This window comes from Bombus impatiens, unplaced genomic scaffold (assembly GCF_000188095.3).
Source record: "Bombus impatiens unplaced genomic scaffold, BIMP_2.2 scf_0058, whole genome shotgun sequence".
In the NCBI taxonomy this organism is placed as follows: domain Eukaryota; kingdom Metazoa; phylum Arthropoda; class Insecta; order Hymenoptera; family Apidae; genus Bombus; species Bombus impatiens.
The window spans coordinates 629,654-652,750 of NT_176477.1; the positions used below are offsets into that span (position 1 = coordinate 629,654).

Below are 23,097 nucleotides of genomic sequence, written 5' to 3' on the forward strand. Positions count from 1 at the left end.
AATATTTGAAAATGACACGTATATTGCGTTTTTCTCATATAAATATGTTTTCCTATTTCTATTCCCTTCTATTTTCTAATTTGAATTCCACATTTGAACGCACACGCTTATTTTTTTAAAATCTTAAATACATTAAAGGCACAGTCATGAAATTAACCAAACAACCCCAAACATAAAATAATACCAGCAACCTGCGAATTACTTTGAAAGATACATTATTCCGCGAAAGTGCGTTAAAGTGAAACGAACAAAAGGCTAAGCTCGAGTTAAACTTTTAACGAAGCTTCTTCATAAAGCAAAGAGACCTCATCGCTTTGAAGCGGCGTTTTACGTGTTCCCGGGGCAAAAATTCAACTCAACCGTCTAATTACAGCCGGTTCTCTAGGAATTAAGTTGGCGTTTAAAGTTTACAGGCCGCGTTAGGTCGGCCCGTTTCTCTCACGTCGGAGCGCACTGTGATTTTCGAGCGATTAACCGGCCAAACGTGATTAGAGCCGAGCGAAACTGAATTAGCCCCGCTAGACTCGTGGCGTTTCTGAAAAACCGAGTTCGTGCCCGATCAAGCAGGGATTGCGTGTACATCCGGTGCATCTCAGGAACAAATGTTTTTCCTGCTTGTCCTTTAATTGTTTGATATCTTCCAGAGTTATCTTAATTGCTTTAATTAATATCTTAAATTACTTTGTTCCGTTTCCTTCAAATTTTGAAAGAAAATCTTCGTTTCAAGTATTACCGAAAGAAATCATTTTAATTTCTCTAATTTATCAGTTTGATTGTAAGGAATATCAGCCTTATATCGTCCCAGTAGTTGTGTTGAAATATCGCACTGGCTGTTTGCGAAAAAAAACTTAGATGAATGATGTAGAGATTGCAACATTGCAGCAGCATCGTACATTCGATAAAAAGAAATCATTGGTAATTGCAGAAATCGTATTGCAAAATCACTGGCAATTTCTGTTCCTACGTTCTCAAGACAATAGAATCGATTCGTACAATTTAAATAGAAAAATGGACATCCAATGCTAAATTTAATTACACATAAAAAAACATTCTATTAAACTTTAAATACTTCATCTCACGCATTCCCAAAGAATTTTGCTACTAACTTTTTAATGAAATTTATTTATCTTAACCCATCTATAATTTAAATATTCTTTCGAAATTTCTTCGAAAATGTAGCGACATTTGAAACCACCTTTTCTTCTGGATATTACATGGACTGAAATACACAGGTCAAAATGAACGTCGCGCAACAATCCCGATTACAAATTCAGTCATTACGAAATTTGAAATAATTAGCCGATGATTAAAGCTATAAACGTATAATCGAGGGTTTTAACACGCGAAAGTAAATGTACGTGCCTTCATGTATGATTCAAGATTTTATTGCCTCGATCTGTGTAAGAAAGATTCTCTAAGCTACGAGTGAAGATTGTAAAAAGGCAATGGACGTAGTTTTTAGGGGAAAGTATTTTATTGCAAGTAAATGGTGCATTTGCGACACGTGTCTCCTTTCGAATTCTTTCGTGAGATAATGTACGTAAAAATCAAAAGAAAATTAACACAGATTCTCGAAACTCAAGATAATTTCCTGACAAGCTATTTCTACTCCTAAACGGTATCGTAGCGTCGTAATAAAGAGAGAACAAATTTCTATAAATTCAAAGAGGTAGCTTTGCAGCTGAAAACCCTGTTGAATATTTTTTTCCACTTCGTATACTTGGACAATCTCGTCGCGTGCAAGTTCTCTCAATTCGTAGTAGCTTCACAGATTGTGCGTAATTCCAGGCGAAAGGAAAATCATGTTGTGTCGTAATACGAATTCGATTCACGGTCGAACTGCCTACTGCTGGTAAATATGATGAAATTCGTGGCGGATTTTTAGTTTCAAGGAGAGATTAATACGAGTTTTTTCTGCTGACTGAGATAGAAGCTCGAGGGTAGTTGGCTTAAGAGAATAGATTGGCAAAGATCAACGAATGTGCAAATCAAAGCTAACGAAGCTCTGGAACTTTCTTGTATTTCGGACGAATTAGATTTATTATATAGTACTACACACGAACTTTCGATCGAATTTGCACTTATATGATGTGAAGTAAATGTTTCATTAATTTTCCTTTCGAAAAGAATTTTACGTAATCAGTGCAGCAGCCAGACGTATAGAATTTGGAAGTAGTTAAACAATTCGTGTCATATTGAAATATAGGTCAGCGGAAAAACCTGATGAATGGAGAACTTCAATCGTGCAAACGACATATTGATAAGGAACCCTTTCTTCATTCACAAATATTTTATGCAGTTTTGTGTTACTTTCTGTCGCTATGAGATTTTTTTACCGGTTGCAATTGATTTGGACTTGGAATTATCTTGGAATCGTACAATGAAACGATGTTTCAGAAAGATATCGCTGTGGGATAGAGAGAAAAATATGAAATAGTGAGTTGCGAACTTGGCGAACAATTTTATACAGTACCCATGCGTTATTTTTAAAGAGTCAGCGAAAAGTAAAAGATCATCTAAGTCGAACAGCTTTCTCAGAATATTTTCGTCCCTTTTTAAACCAAATTTGCAACATCAGTCATAAAAAATTTTTCGTTTGGCACAACTGGACAGGCGAATGTTTTAATACAGAAAACGTATTATGTAAATAGTGGTTGGACGTTCGGTGGAACATCTGTGCCTCGAACTCCGTAGCGTGTAATATCGAAAATTACAGACATGGCGCAGCCTTTTGACGAGGGTCGGGGAAAGCTGAAGAAACTTCGTAGTACGTTATGTCATGTTCAATAGGGGAAACGTAAAAGAGTCGAAGCGGCCCCAATGTACTAGAATGCGGAGTTGAACGTGTTTTTTTTTGTTCGAAATAATAAAGGCGTAACTGGAGAGCATAGCAATGCGACGGAAAGCAGCAAGTTAATTGGAAATCGTTGCTGTAAGTAAATTACCACTTACGGTGTCTGCGAGGAAATTCCCTCGGTCGATATGTTTCAAAGGAGCAGCATTCGATGCTAAATTAGAGATTTTATTACAGTTAAGGAAATTCTTACTGAATTTATTTGTGAAAATGAACTTTCTAAGAATATCGGATGACTATTTCGTTAATTCGATACATTTCGATAACTAACGGATGATAAAATGAAATAGAAGACGATGTTGTAACAAATACGTAAACATGATACTAGTAATCATCGTGGCATGGTTAATAATATCGTGAACGCCTGAAATAAATTATATTTATTTTGCGGATTTCTGTTTGCGATCGATCATGCAATTTCCTGATCGTGATTTAATATATTGTGTATACAGACGAATTGTCTGATAATTTGTAGCTGAATATGATGGACTTAAATTGCTCATATAGTTCCGTATTCTGTCACGTATAAATTTTCTTCCCTTTTTTAAATCGTATTATCCACCGATTTATGCTTCGAGATATTCCTCCGCTTATGTCAATAAATATCCTATCTATCCTTTTTATCGTTCCTTCGGGGTTCAGTCTGAAACCGTGTCAGTTGTTTTACTCTTGTTTGACTCGGCTGCATGAGTCATTTAATGTACAATTTAATGTACAAACGATTTATTATTTGTTTGGCATAACTTTAATCTAGAATAGAATTCTGTTAATAGACTAGGGCTATCATAGAGCAATAAAGTAGATTATAAAGTGATATATTAAAAAAAAAAATAAAAGATTCCTTTTTCTTGGTACCAAAAAAGAAAAGAACCAGTAGAACCAATTAGTTTTTTCAGTACAAAATGAGTTATCGTTTTTATCGAAAATTAGTCGGTCGCGCAAACTCCGTTTACATTCCAGCGAATCCATAGCACGCGTAGGACGGTCGAGGGAAACAACGTTAATTTCTAAATTACCTAACGAACGGGCTGGCGAATGAGCGTGGCGTATAATGGATATAACGCTCCGAGTTGGACTCTCATTGATCGTGCAACGAACCATCAATTTTTCAGAATTAATTTCGCTCAAATTTTACCGGTCGGCTGGAAAGTATGCAACAAATGTTTCACCTTCTCTGTACGCTGTCGAACGACGGCAGTTGTGCGTATGTATGGTGCGCGACACCTCTTCACCGACAAGCAAGTCGAGTGAAAGTACTCGGAATTCTTGTGGCCAGTTTGAGCCGAGGGTTCGCCTCTGAAGAGGCTTACGCAACGCGTATGGTAACAGGTGTATTACCTGTGTAATAACGTGGCCGCAGCTCGTTCACACTTACGTATCAGCTACGATGTTATGACGCGTGTAAAAATGTCGCGAACGCGAAGCTCTCGAATTACTTGTTATAGTAGAGTAGAGTAGAGTAGAATAGAGTAGCATCGAATCGAAAGAGACGGTTGGTCGCACGATTCGAGTCGAGATAGAAACGAGAAGTTGATCGAACCCTATGTCGAAGTATCGCGAGCGTATTACGGTCTATCGGTTCGGACAATTGGGACAAGAAATATTGAAATAGATGAAAAGAAAAATAATGGATAGAAGGGGTGTTGTCCTGACTTTGAGAGGTAGAAACAAGTAGCCCGAAGTGGGTTAAAAGATTTGAGTATCGTGAATTCGATTAAAGCTGTACCAAGACATATATAGTCCAGAGAATTGATTCGAGACCAAGAAACATTATGACTCATGGATTGGATTATAGAGATATAGAGATCATGGTTAAAAAGAAAGTATTTGTAATGGGTGAATTCAATTAGGTTTGTAAGGAGATATGGCACAGATATTGTGAATCGAGTCATACTTGAGACGGGAACATATTTGATGGATGCCGCAGTAAGATCTATGGAGTGCAAGGAATTGAATTAAAATTACGATAAGAAATACCGAAATACATAAACTGAATTAAAAATATGTAAATCGCTGATAAGGAAAAAGTTATCGTAGTAGGTGAATTAGGTTACAGAATTACAGTTATAGGGAATTATATCTTGTCGATGTTATTTCAACTGCCAATTTTTATTTTTAATTCTACCCTCATTCGCCATATCCTACAGAATAACGACAGACGAGAACGTGCAGCAACATTTCCCAAATAAATATCTAGAAACGCAAGTATTGCAAAAGATGCACAAGTATCGGAAGTAACGTGCGGAACATCAGCGCTCGTGCGAATCGAAATTACTTGCATCCTTTGACGATAGGATTTTTTTTCAGTCGAACGTGACATTCTAAGAGAGCGTGGTTACTCGTTGACACTCGCGATTGATTCCTGGTACATTACGTCTGTCGCATTATATCAATCGGCTGCTGCTTAAATTACTGGTTGTGCAAGGAATGCGTCTGAATCTCAGCCTACAAAGCGCATACCAACATCGACGTGTCTATTGAACGCTCACGTGCAAATTGCTACGCGATTGGATCGCCCGCGTTATTTTCCCAAGTAGTCGATGGATGTGTTCTAAGAATCAAGATCGAAAGAACTTGACGCCCAGAGAAATAACAGCGTTCTATCTTATTGCATGATAGGGATGAATAAATATCTAGTATAAAAAATGTGGTTGTAAATTGTTTGGCAATCGTAAGGAAATATGCGGTTGTTTGTGAATAAGATAATACGGTAAAAAAGTGTGTATCATAAATCTGTGTTTAATTTATGATATAAAAATAGCAAAGTTTCCATTAAGAAGAATATTTTACTTGCTATGTTTGTAACTGCGTATCTATTGTAGTATCCAGAATAAAGGAAACAGACATTAATGAAAAACAAAAACAAATATTCTTATTCCCCTATGTTATAACACGCGTTCAACGTTGAAGTTCTATCACTGCAATTAATATAGCCCTTAGAAAAGAAATGAAGAAGTACGTGTACAAAATCGACGGAAACAATGGGTGACTATACCGGTAACCGATGAAACACCTACAAGGCTAGACGAGCAAACATTCGAGCAAGCTCCCCGAGCGAAGAGCGATTAGAAACACCGTGACCAACGCTATTTCATTTCTCAGCTGTGTGGAATTCATGTTAACGAGTAATTGAATGTAAAGGGGCGTTCACGCAGACTGTCGCGCCACGGTTGAAGCATCAAAGAAGAAATATCTTCTGTGCCTGCGAGAATAGCGTTCAAATTGACGATCAAAAGGCCGAATTTATAATACTATAATTTATAGCAACGACAATTAATGGGCAGATTTGTATTTATACGAAATGACAGAGTTTCTTCGTGTGGTCTCAAACGGCCAGGAATGATCATTTCTCGCTATGGTCAACGTTAATTTCAAATTAACGTTAATGATAATTGATGCTTACTTATCCCGCATCTGCGTAAAATTGCACACTCATTGTGCCTCGATAGCCATCGAAATCATTATCCTGGATCCTGGTGCGAATATTCGTTTCGATTTAATGCTTGTGACAATCGAGATCCGAGGCTGCTCTCTTTTTCGCATCGCGGACTTTCATCTCGAGTATGGGCTCTAAAGTTTAACTTCTTCGATCATTTTTCGATTTTCTGTATCGCAGATCTTAACGTTCCGTGTCTTTAATCATCAACCGGAATATAAGAGTACCTAGAAATATTGTTGTTATATTTATATTTAGAGGTAGGATCGCGTTAGTTATTACTTTATTATTCGGATGAAAAACACCACACTTCTCGGAGCCGAAAAACCTTTATTGCATACACTTGGAAGGGACGCGAACGAATGAACGAAAAGGAAGTCTTAAACTATCGATCTGGTCTATCGACCGTGTCTAGTAATATCTTCTAGTTACTCCTTTTTGTAACTAACCGTCGCATATAGATGGCGAGCGAGAACTCACATTGTCATTTTCAACATAAACGTGTAAGCGACCTAATTCTGAGAATCCAGCATATAGATGGCGAGCGAGAATTCACGTTGTCATTTTCAACAAATATTTTAAATCGAAGCAGCAAAAATTCTTGCAGACTCTCTCGTACTAAAAATTGTGTTAAAGAATTAGAAAAAATAAGATAATACATCATTCAAGAAATGTACGTTAATCAAGATTCTTTCAAAGATTACCAGAAGGACGAATGGTAGAAAAATGCAAGGTCAAATATTTCCTAGATGCATGCGATTGTACACGATGTATGCTTCGAACGTAGATTCTAAAAGATTTAGCAAGAATGCAGAGCCGATCGATTTACACGAGTGAAAGGATGAAGAACGTGTCTGCCACGCGTCATTGGTACGGAAAATGATGACTGTAAATAAACGTATGCCGCGTCTCGTGCGTGATTATTACTCGATACGAGATAAATATCTCACATGTAGTTGTTGAAAAGATTGGAGTTTCAAATTGTTAAGTATACGTATTTCTGAATTATGACAAAAACCATTACGCCTTGAAGAAAAAATTTACTCACGATTTATAGACAAGAATGGAATTTCGTATTACTTACCTACATCCAGTTATTAATGATAGAGCGATTGCGATAATTGCCGCATTAATATAGCAAGCGGACTAACGTTCTCCTTATTTACTTGTATAGAATTAGTAAAACTAAAACGGCCCGACTGAGAATAGATCTAAAAAATTGTGTTTAACGTTACTTCATAATCGTTGTTCGCAAAAGTGGAGTAGCTCTGTTCGAAAGAGCGAAAGAGTGAAAATAGAAATGCGTTGTTCGCCGTGTTTGGCGAGCGTTCCGCTTAAGTATCACGGGTATTTCAACATCCGTGAAACTTCCTCGTAGATAAAGGAAAACAGATCGATCAATTAAACGTAATTAACCGGTATAGATATACGTTTCGGTTAGAAAGAGTTTTTCGAATAGGAGTGATATATCACGCGAGAAACGCAGATAACAGAAATTGCTGATAGGTTAGCGACGAAATAGATATTATTCGCTCCTTCTATGCCATTCTTATCGATCGGACAAATGGAAAGTTCGATTAGTTCCGCGTTCGACCCGATACAAATTTCTACACTCCGCTGTAGCAGAGAAAAATCCTTATCTGCTAATGATATTTTAAAACCAGCACATGGAAAACTGACAGCCCTGTTTAGACCGCATTCTACAAAAAGTTATTGCAAATATGTAGTCAGTTCCAAGGTGTTAAGATAAATCTGTGGCATGTGGAAGAATTTCTAAATATGTTGCGTAAATTGAGATTGAAGAGGATAAATATGATATAAGTGAATTCCGCGCTAAACTATTTATCTTGACATGCAGTATTTAAAGACATATAGGACGTTTCATACTATTACACATATTATCCTTTTAGCTATTGAAAATGCGAATTGTTTTTCATTTAAAAGTATATCTACTATTTATTTCTGTTTTATTTTTACCAATCAATTAGACACGCGTTCCAAAATGCGTTTAACGATAAGTGTTATGTATATTTGAATGTTAATCTTGCGCGCAGACTTCGAAGCTACTCTGTATACACTTTTACAATGCAGGCTGCAATTTTCCCGCGTAAAAGCATCTCCTTGGAGAAAGATGATTACATAGACGGTTATACGAGCACCCGAGCAGGATAGAAATTCGATGACGTTCTACTTAACATCCACTTGGAATAAAGGATTGAACTTCCGCGATAAAATCTCGTTAGGTTTCTCCTATGTTTAGAAATTTCTCGTTGGGGTCAACCACGAAGCAGCATCTTTGCCGTTCTATGAACCTAGTTATTATGCTGACGATTTTAAAGGCGAGTAAAATTTTTGGCTTATTTTCGTCAAGTATTACGTGAAAAACTGGAAAAATCGAAAGAATTTCCGTGACGCGAGATTTCTCCCTATTAGAAACCTGGTTCGAGTTAAACACGTTACGCTATTAGGATTTCTTTATTGTTATTGCGTGAAACGAAAGGAATTTTGAAATAAGCATGCGTGCATACAAACTCGCTTCATAGATGTATTTAAATAGAATTTAATTCTGTCATCGTTTCTAACGACAAAAATTAGTCGTATTTGTAGTCCACGTTAGATTTCTTCCGCGATGATCCCGGAAGCGATGCTCCTCGATCACGAAGTCAGAGTGGTAAATCAAGCGTTCGAACTAGGAAGCGATCCGTTCTCTTCCGATCTCATCTGGCCTGGGACGCGTCTGAATGTGATTGATCCCCTACGAGGCGCGTACGGCACTCACTTCTCCGACGATGATCTCTCTTCTCCAAAGGCTGGTTGTCAGCTCGCGCGAGTATATACGTGTTCTCGCGTCAGTTGACTCGGCACGTGCGTTACGTGAAATCGTGTAATAATATTCCCCCGATGGCACGATGGTGCATTGCAGTCGCACAGCAGTGGGAGCCACCGCAAGGACTTTCTCCAGCCTGAAGCGTAGTGCGTCTCGTAAGTTTCTTTGTAAGTTTGGTAGTTTGCCCTCAAACTCGAGACCCGACCCATCTGTGTCTTCCTTTCTTTTAATCTTAATTTTAATTGTTGTCGCTGATGTACTCGGGCTTCGTGGTTTTATCGGTGCGCCTCGATAAAGCTAAGTTCGATTTTGGTCTGCGGTCCGGCGTAACCTGGTGGAGGATGATGGTTAGGTGTTGCTTGTTGAAAGATTTTATGCGCGTTTCTCGGTCAATCGAGAGGAGACCTTGGTCCTCGGAAACGAGCGTTTTGAAATCGTTGTTAACCTCTACGCTATATGCCTGTATGAGATATAGATGTGCAGGTACCGTATGCTTATACGCCGATTCCGATACTGTTCGTTTAATAGGATGGTTCAGATTTGGCAGTACAAAGCGTTTCTTACGCGTATAATTAATGAGTGATGTTACTATTTCTTTGCGAGTTGTATTCAATACGTCGCGTAACGAAGATATCGTGACATGATTATCAAGACTGGGAGAAGCAGTAGTACAGGTATCAATAGCGTATGAAGAAATTGGCAGAAACCGAGAAGAAAATTTCTGGTTTACGTAACTAGTCAGAGAAAAATTTTTTCCCTTCGTATGTTGATTGATGGCGTTCTTAATGGCGATGAGTCCAGACAGAAAAAAGTCATTTTTCATCCCATCAATCGATTGGCGGTTTTCGAGATTCATACCTTGGTGTACCTAGCTTTCTTGATGAAACGGAACAATTTATCATTATAAATTAACGACGAGAATGTTTAGAATTGCATTTCAGGTAGCAGGAAAGAAGAAACGTCCCGTTTAATTTAGATATACAAGGTTCTCGGGACATTATTTGCAAGAATTCTTAACAAAAGATATTCTTACACCCAATAGAGAGATTAAATATTTTATTTTGATTAAACCAATTATTTAATATATAACACGAATTAAACTTACTTATTCCGATTTAAGTCGCGCGAAAGTTTACTCTCGAGTCGAAAAGATGGTTTAATTACACGCATTGTTTCAGAAACTAACCGATGCGGTGCAACAATGGGTTGATTTTCACTCGTGTCGAAAAATTATGTTCAAAGTTATTGGAAGCGAGGAAAAAAGTAGGACCGAAAGCAAGATATAAATCCAAAACTCGAAAGTGGTCACTCTCGGTTAATTGGCCAAATAAAACGATACTTTTGGTGACTTTTGAAAGTTTTGATTAATGTGATTTTTTCTGTACAACGAGGAAATCGTAAAACACTCGAAAATAAAACGTCAATTAGCAACACGTGAAATCGAATCTGCCGAGTATAAAAGTAATGATCGATATCTCATTTAGGAAAGAAATTTTATTGCCGATTAACTGTCACAATTCCTACATTTTATTAACGTCGTATTTTATCGTTCCATCTTCCTTCTCCTAACTATCGTTTCTCGTTTAATGGAAACCGAACAGTGGTGCGACGTAGCGATCCGAATCTACGTAAAAAGTTGGAAGCAGTTTTTGAAGAAAAAATATCACGTAAAATGCCTTTTCTCCAAATTTTTGAAAAATTCCATGCATTTCAATAAATAGATTTCTAATCCACTAAAGGTTACGTGATCACACTTTTAGAATATTCACAGGCTCGAGTTATTATACCTAATTAGCAAATGCAGACTCCGTTGTTTTCAATTACTTTCCAACATCTTGCCTAGAAATTTTCGAACGCAATGTGTGACACATCCAAAAAGGCTACAAATGATTTTAAATACTTAATTACTCCCCTACCGTTCTCTTTCGAGTGAGAACGATATAATTTCTCGTGAGCCGGCGATTGTTGAACATGTCTAGTGAGAGAGGGGAAGTGGAGGATAGCCGAGAAATTTTCATTTTCCATTTCACAACTCGCCTCGTCATTCATCATTCTTAACCATTAGTTCCGTCCATTCGCACCGCGTATATGAATATTTAACGAAAGCGTTCTCGAGGCTCGAAACCAGCCGATTCGGCTTATCCTTTCATCGTGGCCGGTCGCTTGCCGTGTTTCTAAGGTACTTTGGCATTCGCCAGAATTTCAAAAAGGAAAGCTCCCTTTTAATAACGATGAAAACGGATACGCTCTCTTCGATACAAATAGAGAATTGCAATCTAACCGGGTTCTCTGTCGCGTATAATTGCTTCCGTGCACGTAAAACTTCTTTGCGACGATCAATACATATCAATATCAATACATACGATCAAAACCGCGAATTAGTACAACATAAAGCTCCTGGCTTCGGTACCATTTTGTTTGCCACGACAGGTGTACGAGTAGCGAAGATATTCGAGAGAGCTCGCGTGTACATCGTTTCCCTCATTTTTTACCATGAAATGTTCCATAAATGTTTTAACAACGTTCGTTGTAAATTGGCTTTTAATAGTTACTACTGACTTTCGCTTAAAGTAGACATTGTAGGCGTAATTGTAATTTCAGTCACGAAGAATCGTAGGTTATCTACGGTATATTTCAGCGAAGATGCAGCTTCCTTCTTTCTCCAGCATGGTTTCTGTCAACAGCCAGTCAATTGTTACATGCTTTCTCTTGCACGTAACTATGATTTCTAAATCTTGTACGATGAATAAAAGATGTACTCGCTTGATAGATATCCTTCCGCTCGTTTTGAAAAGTAAAAGGAATTCGAATCTTTTATTCTAGCTTTCCGTTTCTTTATTGAGATACGAATTAACGCTTGGGCTAACACGTAATTCAAAAGTAGTTACTTTCAACGTCGGCTATCTAGCCTGTCAAATATAGTCACAAAATGTTAATTTAAACCGGCAACAGCGTCGATCGGTTAAAAGCCTACTGTCGTACGCAATTATAATTGGCGCGACGTATTCCGGTCGAAAAAGGGTTTCGGCCCTGTCCAAAGATCTGGCATGTCGATTTCGCGGCCGCTGCCGGTTCCGTGGCTTGCGATCTCGCGATGAGACCGGTCACACGTCGACCAATAGACACGAGGAACACGTCTTCGAGTGTCTGACAGGTGGTTTCCGCGCGAATTAACGACTCTTTGCGGTTATCTGGTGCACGCGTTAATTAGGGGGCCGGGGCGTCCGACACGGGTTTTCTTTCCCGTTGGAACGAGAGTTTAACTCGTCGACGCGTCCATAAAAAACAAACGTGCAGCCTGTAGAAGGATACAAGAATCGATCTTGATGCGCCGGTCTCTCTTCGTCGTCGAACGATGATCAACGATTGTTGTCCTCGAGGAAGCTCCGCAAAGCCGAGAACTTTTGGAATAAAGAATACTGATTCAGGTGTTCCTTTAGATGCCCTAACCCCTGGACTGAGGTATGTTGTTGTAAGAGATAAGACTGTGTCGAAATTTGATTGGTTTGGAGCACATGCGATGCGTGTTTACATGGCGTTTGCTCGATGTCTGCTGAATTTCTTTACTCAATTAATGTTCCTTTGCATTCTCATACATAGACGGTACCATATTTGTATATGTGGTAGTGTCACCGTCAATAGCATGTATTCCTTCCATAGAAATTCATTTCCTAATTTGCATTAAAATCCGAATATAGCAAGAGCAAACGGTATTTAATTGTCTACTTTATCAAAAGTAACTTAAATTTAGAAGTCATTCTATTGTATAGCGATTGAAAACAATACGTAATTGTCATTTGCGATCTGTGAGCTCCTTCTAAAAATAATTGGTGTTTACTCGAAATATCAGGTTCTCCAGTTCAAGTGAAATTTACGATCATGTCACTATCCACGCCCTTAGTCACAACAATATCGATGAACTGTCTGATATAAAGCGAAACAATGAGAGATTCTTCGCTCTCGTAACAAGAACTAGTCTCAAGAGAGCTTTCTTACGAGACAGGGGAAGCCTTTTAATCGATACGAGTCGGGTTATCGCGATCTAATCAAAAACCTTCATGGACTAAGAAAGTATCCGTTACTGTTTGGAATTATGAAATATAAACAGTATAAATTAGGTAGGATAAATAACTATATGTATCCATGAGAATAAATAATTAATTCTCTCTTAATTCGTATCAATTATTTCTAACGCACTTACATAGTTCTACGATTTAACGCTACCGATAAAAAGATATTTCACTTACATTCTAAATATACAGAGTAAAATTGAATTCATTCATCGGAAACTATTATCACTGTTGAAATTGGCTAATTAAATTGAAGATACACTGATTTTGATAAAGATTTCACGGGTTGATTAACCGTCCTTTAAATGGATAATCAACGATCGTTAAGCAGCGTATAGCAGCTTATTCCGCAAAACTAATCGTTTTCCATTAAGCCGCGTGTAAGATCGAATGCAACCCGAATGCCGCGGCTTCACCTATTTTAGATGGCCTTCGATTATTTGCATTACAATTCGAGACATCGACATTCCGTTTCACCCGATTCAATTTTATTGTTTCGTCGATGAAAATCGCAGATGCAGGAATAGCTATATACCGCTGTTAGCTATCAATTTATTTACTCACAAATTTAGTTACCGATTATTAAAACCGGTTGAATCATTTCTACACGGACGAATAAAAATGGTAACAGCTTCGATTTTCATAAATTTTTTCACCTACGTTTCATTTGGTTTCCCGCAGACTGTATGTTTGTCGCGATTCAGATATTTTTGAAAACGCGGAGGCCCTCTTAAAGAAGCGACGCAATCTGTCGATTGTGCGACGCAAGTTACAGTGCGTGGATGTTCACGCGTCGCAGACACGATACACACGTCGACAGGAACGAAAAAACCGCGCATGAATTAATTTCGTGCCTGGAGTTTGCGAGCGAAGAATCTGACGTTTTGAATGCACGCGCCGTTGCTCCGCGAAATCGCCGCGACGAACATGGCAACGAAAGGGGATTGAAACCGACAGTTCGTCGGCGGTACCACGCGAGCGTGTTCATAATTGAAAAGCAGAAAAATGAAAATTGAAAGTGCCGGGCCATTACGGCAACCGAGGGAACGGCGGTTGTTCGGAGTTTTCTCTTTACTCTTGGCAGCGGTTCATCCCGCGATCACGTAAAATGCAATCTACATTGTGATCGATAATGTACTCCTTAATGAAACGTCGGGATGAATCAGATAGCTCTTTGACGGGCCTTGCAGCCATATTTTAACGATGTTACAGGAAACTCTTTCGTGCTTTATGTGCTCTGCGAAATGTACGGCGTTTAAATTTAATTTTTTTTAACATCTTTTATGTATCACCGCTTTGAATCAAGAATTTCTTATGGTACAACACACCGTGTAATATAAATTGATTGTTTCTTTCAAACGATATAAACGAAGAAGAAACAAGGCAAAACGATTACTTTTCCAGACCAATGATCGTCCATTTACCAAAAGGACCGATCCAATGAATCGAGCTATTATCCAGCCGGTAAATCCGCATCTTCTCTCGGTACCTACTGCTGTCAATGAGCGTCGCGCGCAATATCGCATTCGTTACGGTTGAGCAAGAAGCCTAGATTATTTTGCTAAAAATCGATGGAACGATATATGTAATTTAATAGCGACAACGTAAGAAACGCGGCTGGTGACGGATGTCCGATGATCGTAGACGATCTCTCGATGTGCATCTTGTTAACATTGAAGGAACCTCTTCCTGAACGTTGGTTTTGTTGATAAAATCAGGTCACTTTCACTGCAAAACAGTTTAATTTACGAAATTTAATTTACGAAGAAAGAGCCGGAGCAAGACAAGACCGGGGGAAGAATAAGGAGGTCGACGCGATACGGCACGGCACGGTGCGGCCTTCCTTCTCGCTCATCCAGCTAATTGACTGCGTAGAAATACCAATGTTACGAGAGTTACGAGAGTTGGCGACTTCTGTAATTGTAAGAAGGAGGTCATAAAGTACGCTCCGGGTTAAATGGAAGTTCGTAAGTCGAGGGAGGATACGAATTCTTCTTTACGCGGTAATAGCGAGACGAGCTTAATCGTTTAATTGCCAATTTCTTTACCGCCTTTCGACATTTTAAACTATTATTGCGTGCTGCTTTTATTAGAGATTTAGTCGCTTTATTTGGCTATACCGCATAAGAAAGTTTCCTGATATATTACAAAGATGGAACTTCGACTCACGAGATGCCTGGTTCGAAGAATCGTCAAGAATAAATAGAAACCAGTTCGTGAGGTATCTCGTTCGCGAGGTGAGAAATCTCGATTAATAATCGAAGAACGTTTATTATACACCGCAGTACGCTGGGGAACGGAAACGAGAAAAGAGCAGAGTGGGGCGGGTTGCGTGGGAGGGTTGCAGGAACGGGACGTTCACACCGAGAAAGACGTTCTGCCTCGTCTCTTTCTGCCGGGAGTTCCGTTGACCGTTGCCTTGTGTCTCTCGGCTGTGCATTAGACTCCTGACCGTACAACCAGAGGACCTTGGTGAAGGAAAATAAATAATAGCGAGCGGCCTTCGTACCCGACCGCGAGGAGAGAAGTTAATTGCTCTCCATGCAGCCGCGCTACCGCCGCGCCGCGCCGTTCGAAAATATCTTGCGATCGCCGTAATGCCCCTATTACACGGGACGTTTCCACGGCTGCGATCTCCTATTTTTAACCGTCGCTTTTCCCTCGTTTTCGCCGAGTTCGATAGCTAGTGCGACTATTATCGTCCACATCGATACGGTTGTCAAATACTTTACTTGGTTAAGCTACACTAATAGGTTAATGTAAAACAGAGATACCCGGACAATAAACTCGAACGTTAATAACGTAATTTCGTAGTTGCGTTATAGTACCAACTCGATCATGTCACAATGATGATACGCGTTTCAAAACCGCTTATTGGCTAAAATTTCTTAGTTATGGTCGAACAATTTTATAGATTCTTCGGTTGTATAACGAAGTTTAAGTATATGTACATAGAGAATTCGGAGAGAATAACGGAAGAACGCAGTGAGTTTTTCGTTTATTTGTTGCAATTGCAAGTTATGGAGAACGTTGAATTCGTTCTTGCGTCAAAGTGGAAGATTTTCAATAGAGTCTTCTAAGCTAAACCTCAATATCGAAAAACGTTGGAGTTGCAAACATTCGTTCCCATTTAATAAAAGGCGACGTTTAGATAGTGCGATAGTAGCGTTTTATCGCTTTCAAGTTATTCGAATTGTTGAAACTTCTTGTTTAAAGTTTTGTAAAAGATGCATAAAATGTTATTATAAACTTAATCTTTTTCAATAAAAGAAGTCGTATATATATAAAAAACGCAAAAGGGTTAATTTTACAGACACAAGTGTGCGAAAACCGTGTACAGAATTCATGAGAGATTCTCTTTTAATTGCCTCATTTACGATACTCCAATTAGAGCAGTGTACATCGACGAAATATTAATAATCCTGAGATTGCTGGTGGCTTCGTGTCGGTCTCGTGCTCGTATCATTGCATTCGACACGACCTTCGAAGTGCATTGAATAGGTTCTTGCTCTCTCTAGCTGTATGACGAAGCTTACACGAGTGCACGTTCCAACAAGAGAAACAGCCGGCATGGAACAAGTAAACGAAGGAAAAAGTCGAGGAAAAAGTTCCAGTATATTCCGTGTCATCGTCCCGTTGAGCGAACTTTTCTAGATCTCGCTTTTCCTACGGTTTCAATTTCCGCGGAAACGCGTATCCATGGAAAATCATGGCAAATTGCTGGCGACGCGTAATATTTTTACAAGTAGTCTACGATATTTACGTCGGGAGTTAGATTTTATGCATTTTTCGGTTGTCTTCTTGCTATCTCTCCAATCGGATCGCAATCAACCATAATATTTGTTCTGATCAGAAAAGGAAAATCCTGTTATAGAGATTGAACAAACATCGATGAAAAAAACAAAGTATGACACATCTACGGGAGACAACGGTTATTTCTTCCAGCTATAGTTTTTCTATTTTCCACGTAGGTTCCTCTTTTTTTCGTTTGAAGTATTCGGCGGACTACGCTCTGAAACACGAGTACGTATATAACGCACGCGTTATTCTTCCGAACGAATTTGATCGCTATGATTCGAGTCGGTCGGTGATTTATATCGAGTTCATCGTTGCCTCCCATCGAATCGCAAAAAGCCACGATGTATCGGCTGCGTCCAAGAGGATTGAACGGTAAATCGTACTTGGAAAGTTACGGATCGAAGCGCATTCGCTAGTATATTGTAACGAATACGGCCTCTTTGTTGCTGTTTTTACGTGACTGTTGGTTTTTAGGGGAAGCTAAATTTCAAGGTAGCTCGCGTTCATGAACAGGAATTTGACCTGCGATCGATGCCAAGCGTTACACGTGACCGTTACTTCAAATCGAATGCTATAAAGATTGAGCTACATTTATCGTTTTACTATAAAAACTAGATGAACCGATTGGTTTCATAATATATCGACGTTTCAAATTAGAGTATCAATTTTCGAAGAAATTAATTGAAATATACTTGATATATCTAATTGTATAATTTTACATTGATTCCACACCGAAACTAATCCTCAGGAACATGTGGATTGGATTCCAGGCGGCAGAATGTTTAAACGGTTGTCAAAATCAAGGCGCCACAGTGCTGACGACGTGGCCCTTTCGTTGTCGAGCCCGACGACCCTGGACGAGCCACCGGGGACGTCGACGCAGCGGGACAACTGTCAGAGCATCAGCCCAGCCGCCCTGCTGAGGGTTTCGAGGACGAAGTACACCAGGAGAAGCTGCGGGGACGCGAGCGCCATGCAAGCGTTGCTCGCCACTAAGCAGGAACAGGAGCAAGACGTCGCCGAGGCCGATTATCAAATGGTCACGGCCGTTCCTGCGTTCATCGTCGAACACGAGCCCGAGAAACAGCGTGGTAAATATTTCCGTACGATAATAAAACGAACAAAGTTAGGGTAAAATAGAAAAATTTGCTATTGACAGAGATAAATTACAGTAAAAAGTATTCGCTTTTCCTTGTGAAATGCATAACGATATGTGAAATGAGGTGGCGTAAAAAATTTCAAAGGCTACGTAGGTTACATGAGAAGCAAGATCGATCATTTTCAACAATACATATTCCTTGTCATTTTGTATTTATTGAGTATCTCGCGGCAAGCAGCGTATCTATCGCTGCAGGTTTTGACTTATTTCACTCTTCTTTTCGATGTTGTAATTGCGAACAATCTTAGGCATGAACATCGTAGCGAAATCGACGCTGTAATTTTGTCAGCAATCAAACAAATTATGGTTCATGTTGACCACTCGGAACAAGTAGTCAATGACGCGATTTACAATACATTTAACGAAATCAGAAGTTCATAATTATCCATAGGGACAATTAAACGCCATCGGTTTTCTCGTGTTAACAAGCGTTTAGCTATTGAGGACGCGTTTAACGACTGTTACGTTTCCTCATAGTTTCAAAATGTTACGAATAAAAAAGAAATAAATGAGGCAGCGAAGAGGCATTCTTTTATAGCTTTTATTAACGTTTTAGTAAATTTTATAATAAATCATGCTTTATGTTTTTGACGTAAGTTTTTAAAGAATGTCGTGCATCTAATTTCCTGACAAAAGTTACATCGATATATTAAGAGATTACAGAATTTCTCAATTGGCTCTCCATCTTCTCCTACCTTATCACAACGAATACTACATAAAATCTTCATTCATTGTCACCGTCGCAGGCAGTGACACCGTTTTAAACCATCGAAACGTGTCTGGAACGCATAATGTCGTCATCACTCATCGGCTTTCTAAACTCGCGACGAATAGAAGGAACGTTTCGGCTATTTTTCTTCGAAAAATGTAGAGTTACTCGTAGGATTGTTCTTCCTGAGAGGCACGAATCCGCGAACCCGACTCTCGATCCTCGCTCCGCATCGATCGAGCGATTTCACCTAGACAGGCATCTTTAATTTTTTCGACTTATCTCACGACCTCCATGTGTCGCAGGAGCGAAATGTTCGTTACATAGAGGAATGCGGGTTAGGTTGCATCACGATGGACAACGGTTGCGCAATTTATGAATTATTATAGCGCGACCACAGGATGCGCGGAATACTCGAAGTTCATTCAGGTGCAATTAATAAGCATAATACGTGCTATCATAATACTAAGAATATGATACTCTATATGAGTACAGCAGCTAATGTTTCGAAGTAACAATGCAAATCTAACGTGGAAATATTCTACGGCGATGATTTCGTGTACTATGCTTGTAGATGAACGGAAATTACGTCTATTGTGATGCATTCGAACAGACTAGCAAGGTAATGGTTTCAACGTACAAAATTTTCTTGTTGTTAAAACACATATTGTGCAATTATCCGGATCAATCGTTTTCCTTGTGCAAAGTAACTTTGGCTAGCAATCTTAGTTCTAGCTCTTTTACATTAATATCATAGGTAGATTACTGCTTTCTGCTGCAATAATCATAGACCGTAGTGAACTATCTATTACCTAGGTTTACATTTTCCTCAATTTGCGTCTATTTTTGATATCTTTCTTATCGGTGTTATTAGAAACTGTTAGCTTTCCATATCGCGTATTATAATTTTGACTAATTTAAAAAATTCGAGTTTAAAATAGTCTCACGCAGCAGGAATATGCTGTCAAACTTGTCCGTTACAATGAACGTTACAAGTTTGGATAATTCGATGTTTACAAATAATTATTAATGTGCAGTCGGTGGTTATGAAAGATATAAATTGGTTTAGCGTACAGAATTACGGTGGAATGTATTATTTTAGGTTCTTGTAGGTAGCTTCTATACTTAATAGCATTAAGATATTTCATTTGTAACCAAGAATTCTAGACGGTCGATCAAGAAATTAAAAAACTAGCTTTGGTAAATAAGCATCGTGTTAATTTATTGAGCGGCGGAATGACGTGTGAAAGTTTCATAAAAGTAACATTATTGGGCGCACGTATCGTTGCCTGACTTTTCCACTTTTATCGGAAGATCTAAATCAATTTAATTGGCCCGGTAGTTTCTACTACTCGAAGAGGTGTGACGGAGTCGCTAAATAACGTGGATAATCGTGGTCGTTATCGTGTTTCACGCGAGTAATCGATCGCGGGCGCCATGATAACGGGCTAAAAAAGAATACAGTTAACCGTGGGTTACCCTTTTGGTCGTTACGGTACAGACTGTGGTTCGATCGGCAACAAAAGCGATTCATTTACAAAATCGGTAAGCGTCGCATGCGACGCACGTTCAAACCAGAACGAGCCTTAACCAGCTCTAGAACGGCGTGGCAAGACGTGGCGATCATCGGGAAAAAGAGACGAGTTCGTGTTTGTATTCGTGTTCGTGGAGTAGGTACGAGCGAGCCATGATTTTCACATTCAAATTGCACGAAGACAGTTCGAGATGGTATGCGTGTATGAAAGTTCGAGGGTCAACTGCTTTAAAGCATCTCACTGTGGCGCACGCGTCACGTGAAATTAACAAATTAACACTTTGCCGAGTGGTCGGCCTGCTGTCAGGCGAATACATCTTAACTGGACATTTCTTCGTTGCTTCTATATATGAAAATACCTATTTCGTTTGCAGTTCGCTAAAGATAACGGAGTTTATTTCGCTGCGAGAAAGAATTGGGATTTTAGGAGAAGTGGGAATTAGGCAATTTGGTTTATTCATATAGAAAAAGCTACGTTTATGGATTATTCGGCTAAATCTTTGTCGATATTACTACCTCTTTGAAGGAAGATTATTCTGCTCGATATCTTACGATTAACAATAACAATAATATAAATTTCAAAGAAACGAAATCAAAGAAATAAGACAAAAAGGATGATTTCTCAAAATCGTTTATCTGTAAGAAGCTTTTGGAACGAGAATGTGGAAAAAGAATTTCCCCAAGGAAGAGATAGTATCGCGGTCACGTGTCCGTTTCTTTGTTGACCAATACACACAGAGGACACCGTTTCCTGATGTGGCGAATCTAAGTGCTCTCGAACAGAATTGCATGCTCTGATGGCTTCGGTGTCTTTTGCTTCGTGGCAACGGGTCCCGAGGTACTGTTGCTCTAGCAGTATAGAAGTTCGATACTGTGGTTTGACTTCTTTCTAAAGCCGGCGATGAGCCGCTAACGCTTCAACTTCGCATCCTTTTACTAATCGCGGCGCGAGTCACTCGCTTCGTTAGAACGAGCTAAGCGCAGCTGGATGTCTTTGCAGGTGCAACATTCTCTGCTCTGGAATGCGATCCTTTTCAAACTCTTTTCTATTGGAAAATCTACTCTAAGCTCGATAAATTTTGTTCTATTTTTTTCATTATTAACCGTTAGTTCTTTTAAAAATGGTTAAGGAACGCGAACATAGCGTAACTACTTAGCAAGATCGAAAATAAATTTTCTATTCGTGTTTTTCATTTATCAGCTTAAAATATACATGGTCCCTGCTCTCGTTAACGCTTGTTAGGTCAAAGATCTCTTCACACTGTATGTGTCTTTGGACTTTCGAAATGTCTGCCAACGTTAAATGGATCTATTTGTATATCGTTAACGTAAAATGCGTTAAAGAATATGTATATATATGTGAATATTTGATATTCCTAAGAAATGATCTCTTAATAATTTAATGTTTAATATCAATAATTTAATTTTCGTTAAAAGCAATAAATTGATAAAACGGTCAAAGCGAAAAGAGTGATAAATTGATAATACATATATTTGCAAAAGTGCACAGTAATGAGTCATAAAATAAAGTATCGTTCAGATTCTCTGGTAAAAAAATGTCTGAATAATTAATGCCTGGAAAATAGAGGAATAGTAAAAGATTATTGTAAGCAACCGTGTGGATTACGATATTCAACGAAGTTACATCTTATCGGTTCATCGCGCAGTCACATCTTTGTATCATACATTAGCATCTCCGATTCTTACGATTGACCGGGCAGTAGAAATTCAAACGTACGACAATGCGAACGACGCTTAACGTACATATTAAGTATTCACGAATATTTCGAAAATTAGCAAAAGTGAGGCGCTTAGGAGCGTCTCGCTTTCAAAAAGCATCGTGAAACTACTTGTCGGGTCGGAGCCTCGGTTTATAACAGGCCACGCGTCTGCCCGCGTTACGGTGCCTTCTTCTAGAATTAAAGTGCGGATTATAACGCGTTGTCGGCTCTTAGTGCCGTTCTTGTTCCTCCCTGGAAACAGTGTACCCTCGGTGACTAGCGGTGACGCGTTTCGTTCAGCTTTTTCCTCGCGAACTTCCACTCGTTCGACTCGTCTTGAAAAGCAAAATACCAGCCAGCTGAGAGAGAGAGAGCGAGAGAGAGCGAACGAGAGAGAGAGCGAACGAGAGAGAGAGAGAACGAGCGAGAGAGAGAGAACGAGAGAGAGAGAGAGCGAGAGAGCGAGAGAGAGAGAGCGAGAGAGAGAGAAAGAGCGAGAGAGAGAGAAAGAGCGAGAGCGAGAGAGAGAGCGAGAGAGAGAGAGAGCGAGAGAGAGAGAGCGAGAGAGAGAGAGAGCGAGAGAGAGAGAGCGAGAGAGAGAGAGAGCGAGAGAGAGAGAGCGAGAGAGAGAGAGAGCGAGAGAGAGAGAGCGAGAGAGAGAGAGAGCGAGAGAGAGAGAGCGAGAGAGAGAGAGAGCGAGAGAGAGAGAGCGAGAGAGAGAGAGAGCGAGAGAGAGAGAGCGAGAGAGAGAGAGAGCGAGAGAGAGAGAGCGAGAGAGAGAGAGAGCGAGAGAGAGAGAGCGAGAGAGAGAGAGAGCGAGAGAGAGAGAGCGAGAGAGAGAGAGAGCGAGAGAGAGAGAGCGAGAGAGAGAGAGAGCGAGAGAGAGAGAGCGAGAGAGAGAGAGAGCGAGAGAGAGAGAGCGAGAGAGAGAGAGAGCGAGAGAGAGAGAGCGAGAGAGAGAGAGAGCGAGAGAGAGAGCGAGAGAGAGA

The 23,097-nt window shown here is 39.5% G+C and overlaps 1 protein-coding gene across 2 annotated transcripts in view; it reads left to right on the top strand.

Annotated features, from left to right (window-relative positions):
• Positions 1-23,097, top strand: part of LOC100750064 — an 82,879-nt gene that overhangs the window by 47,266 nt on the left and 12,516 nt on the right. For both annotated transcript variants that reach the window (XM_003485422.4, XM_012393454.3), the window contains one exon: positions 17,756-18,076. In XM_003485422.4, the coding sequence (XP_003485470.1) occupies positions 17,764-18,076 (313 nt within the window). In that variant the 5' untranslated portion in view covers positions 17,756-17,763. The remainder of the gene's footprint in view (positions 1-17,755; positions 18,077-23,097) is intronic.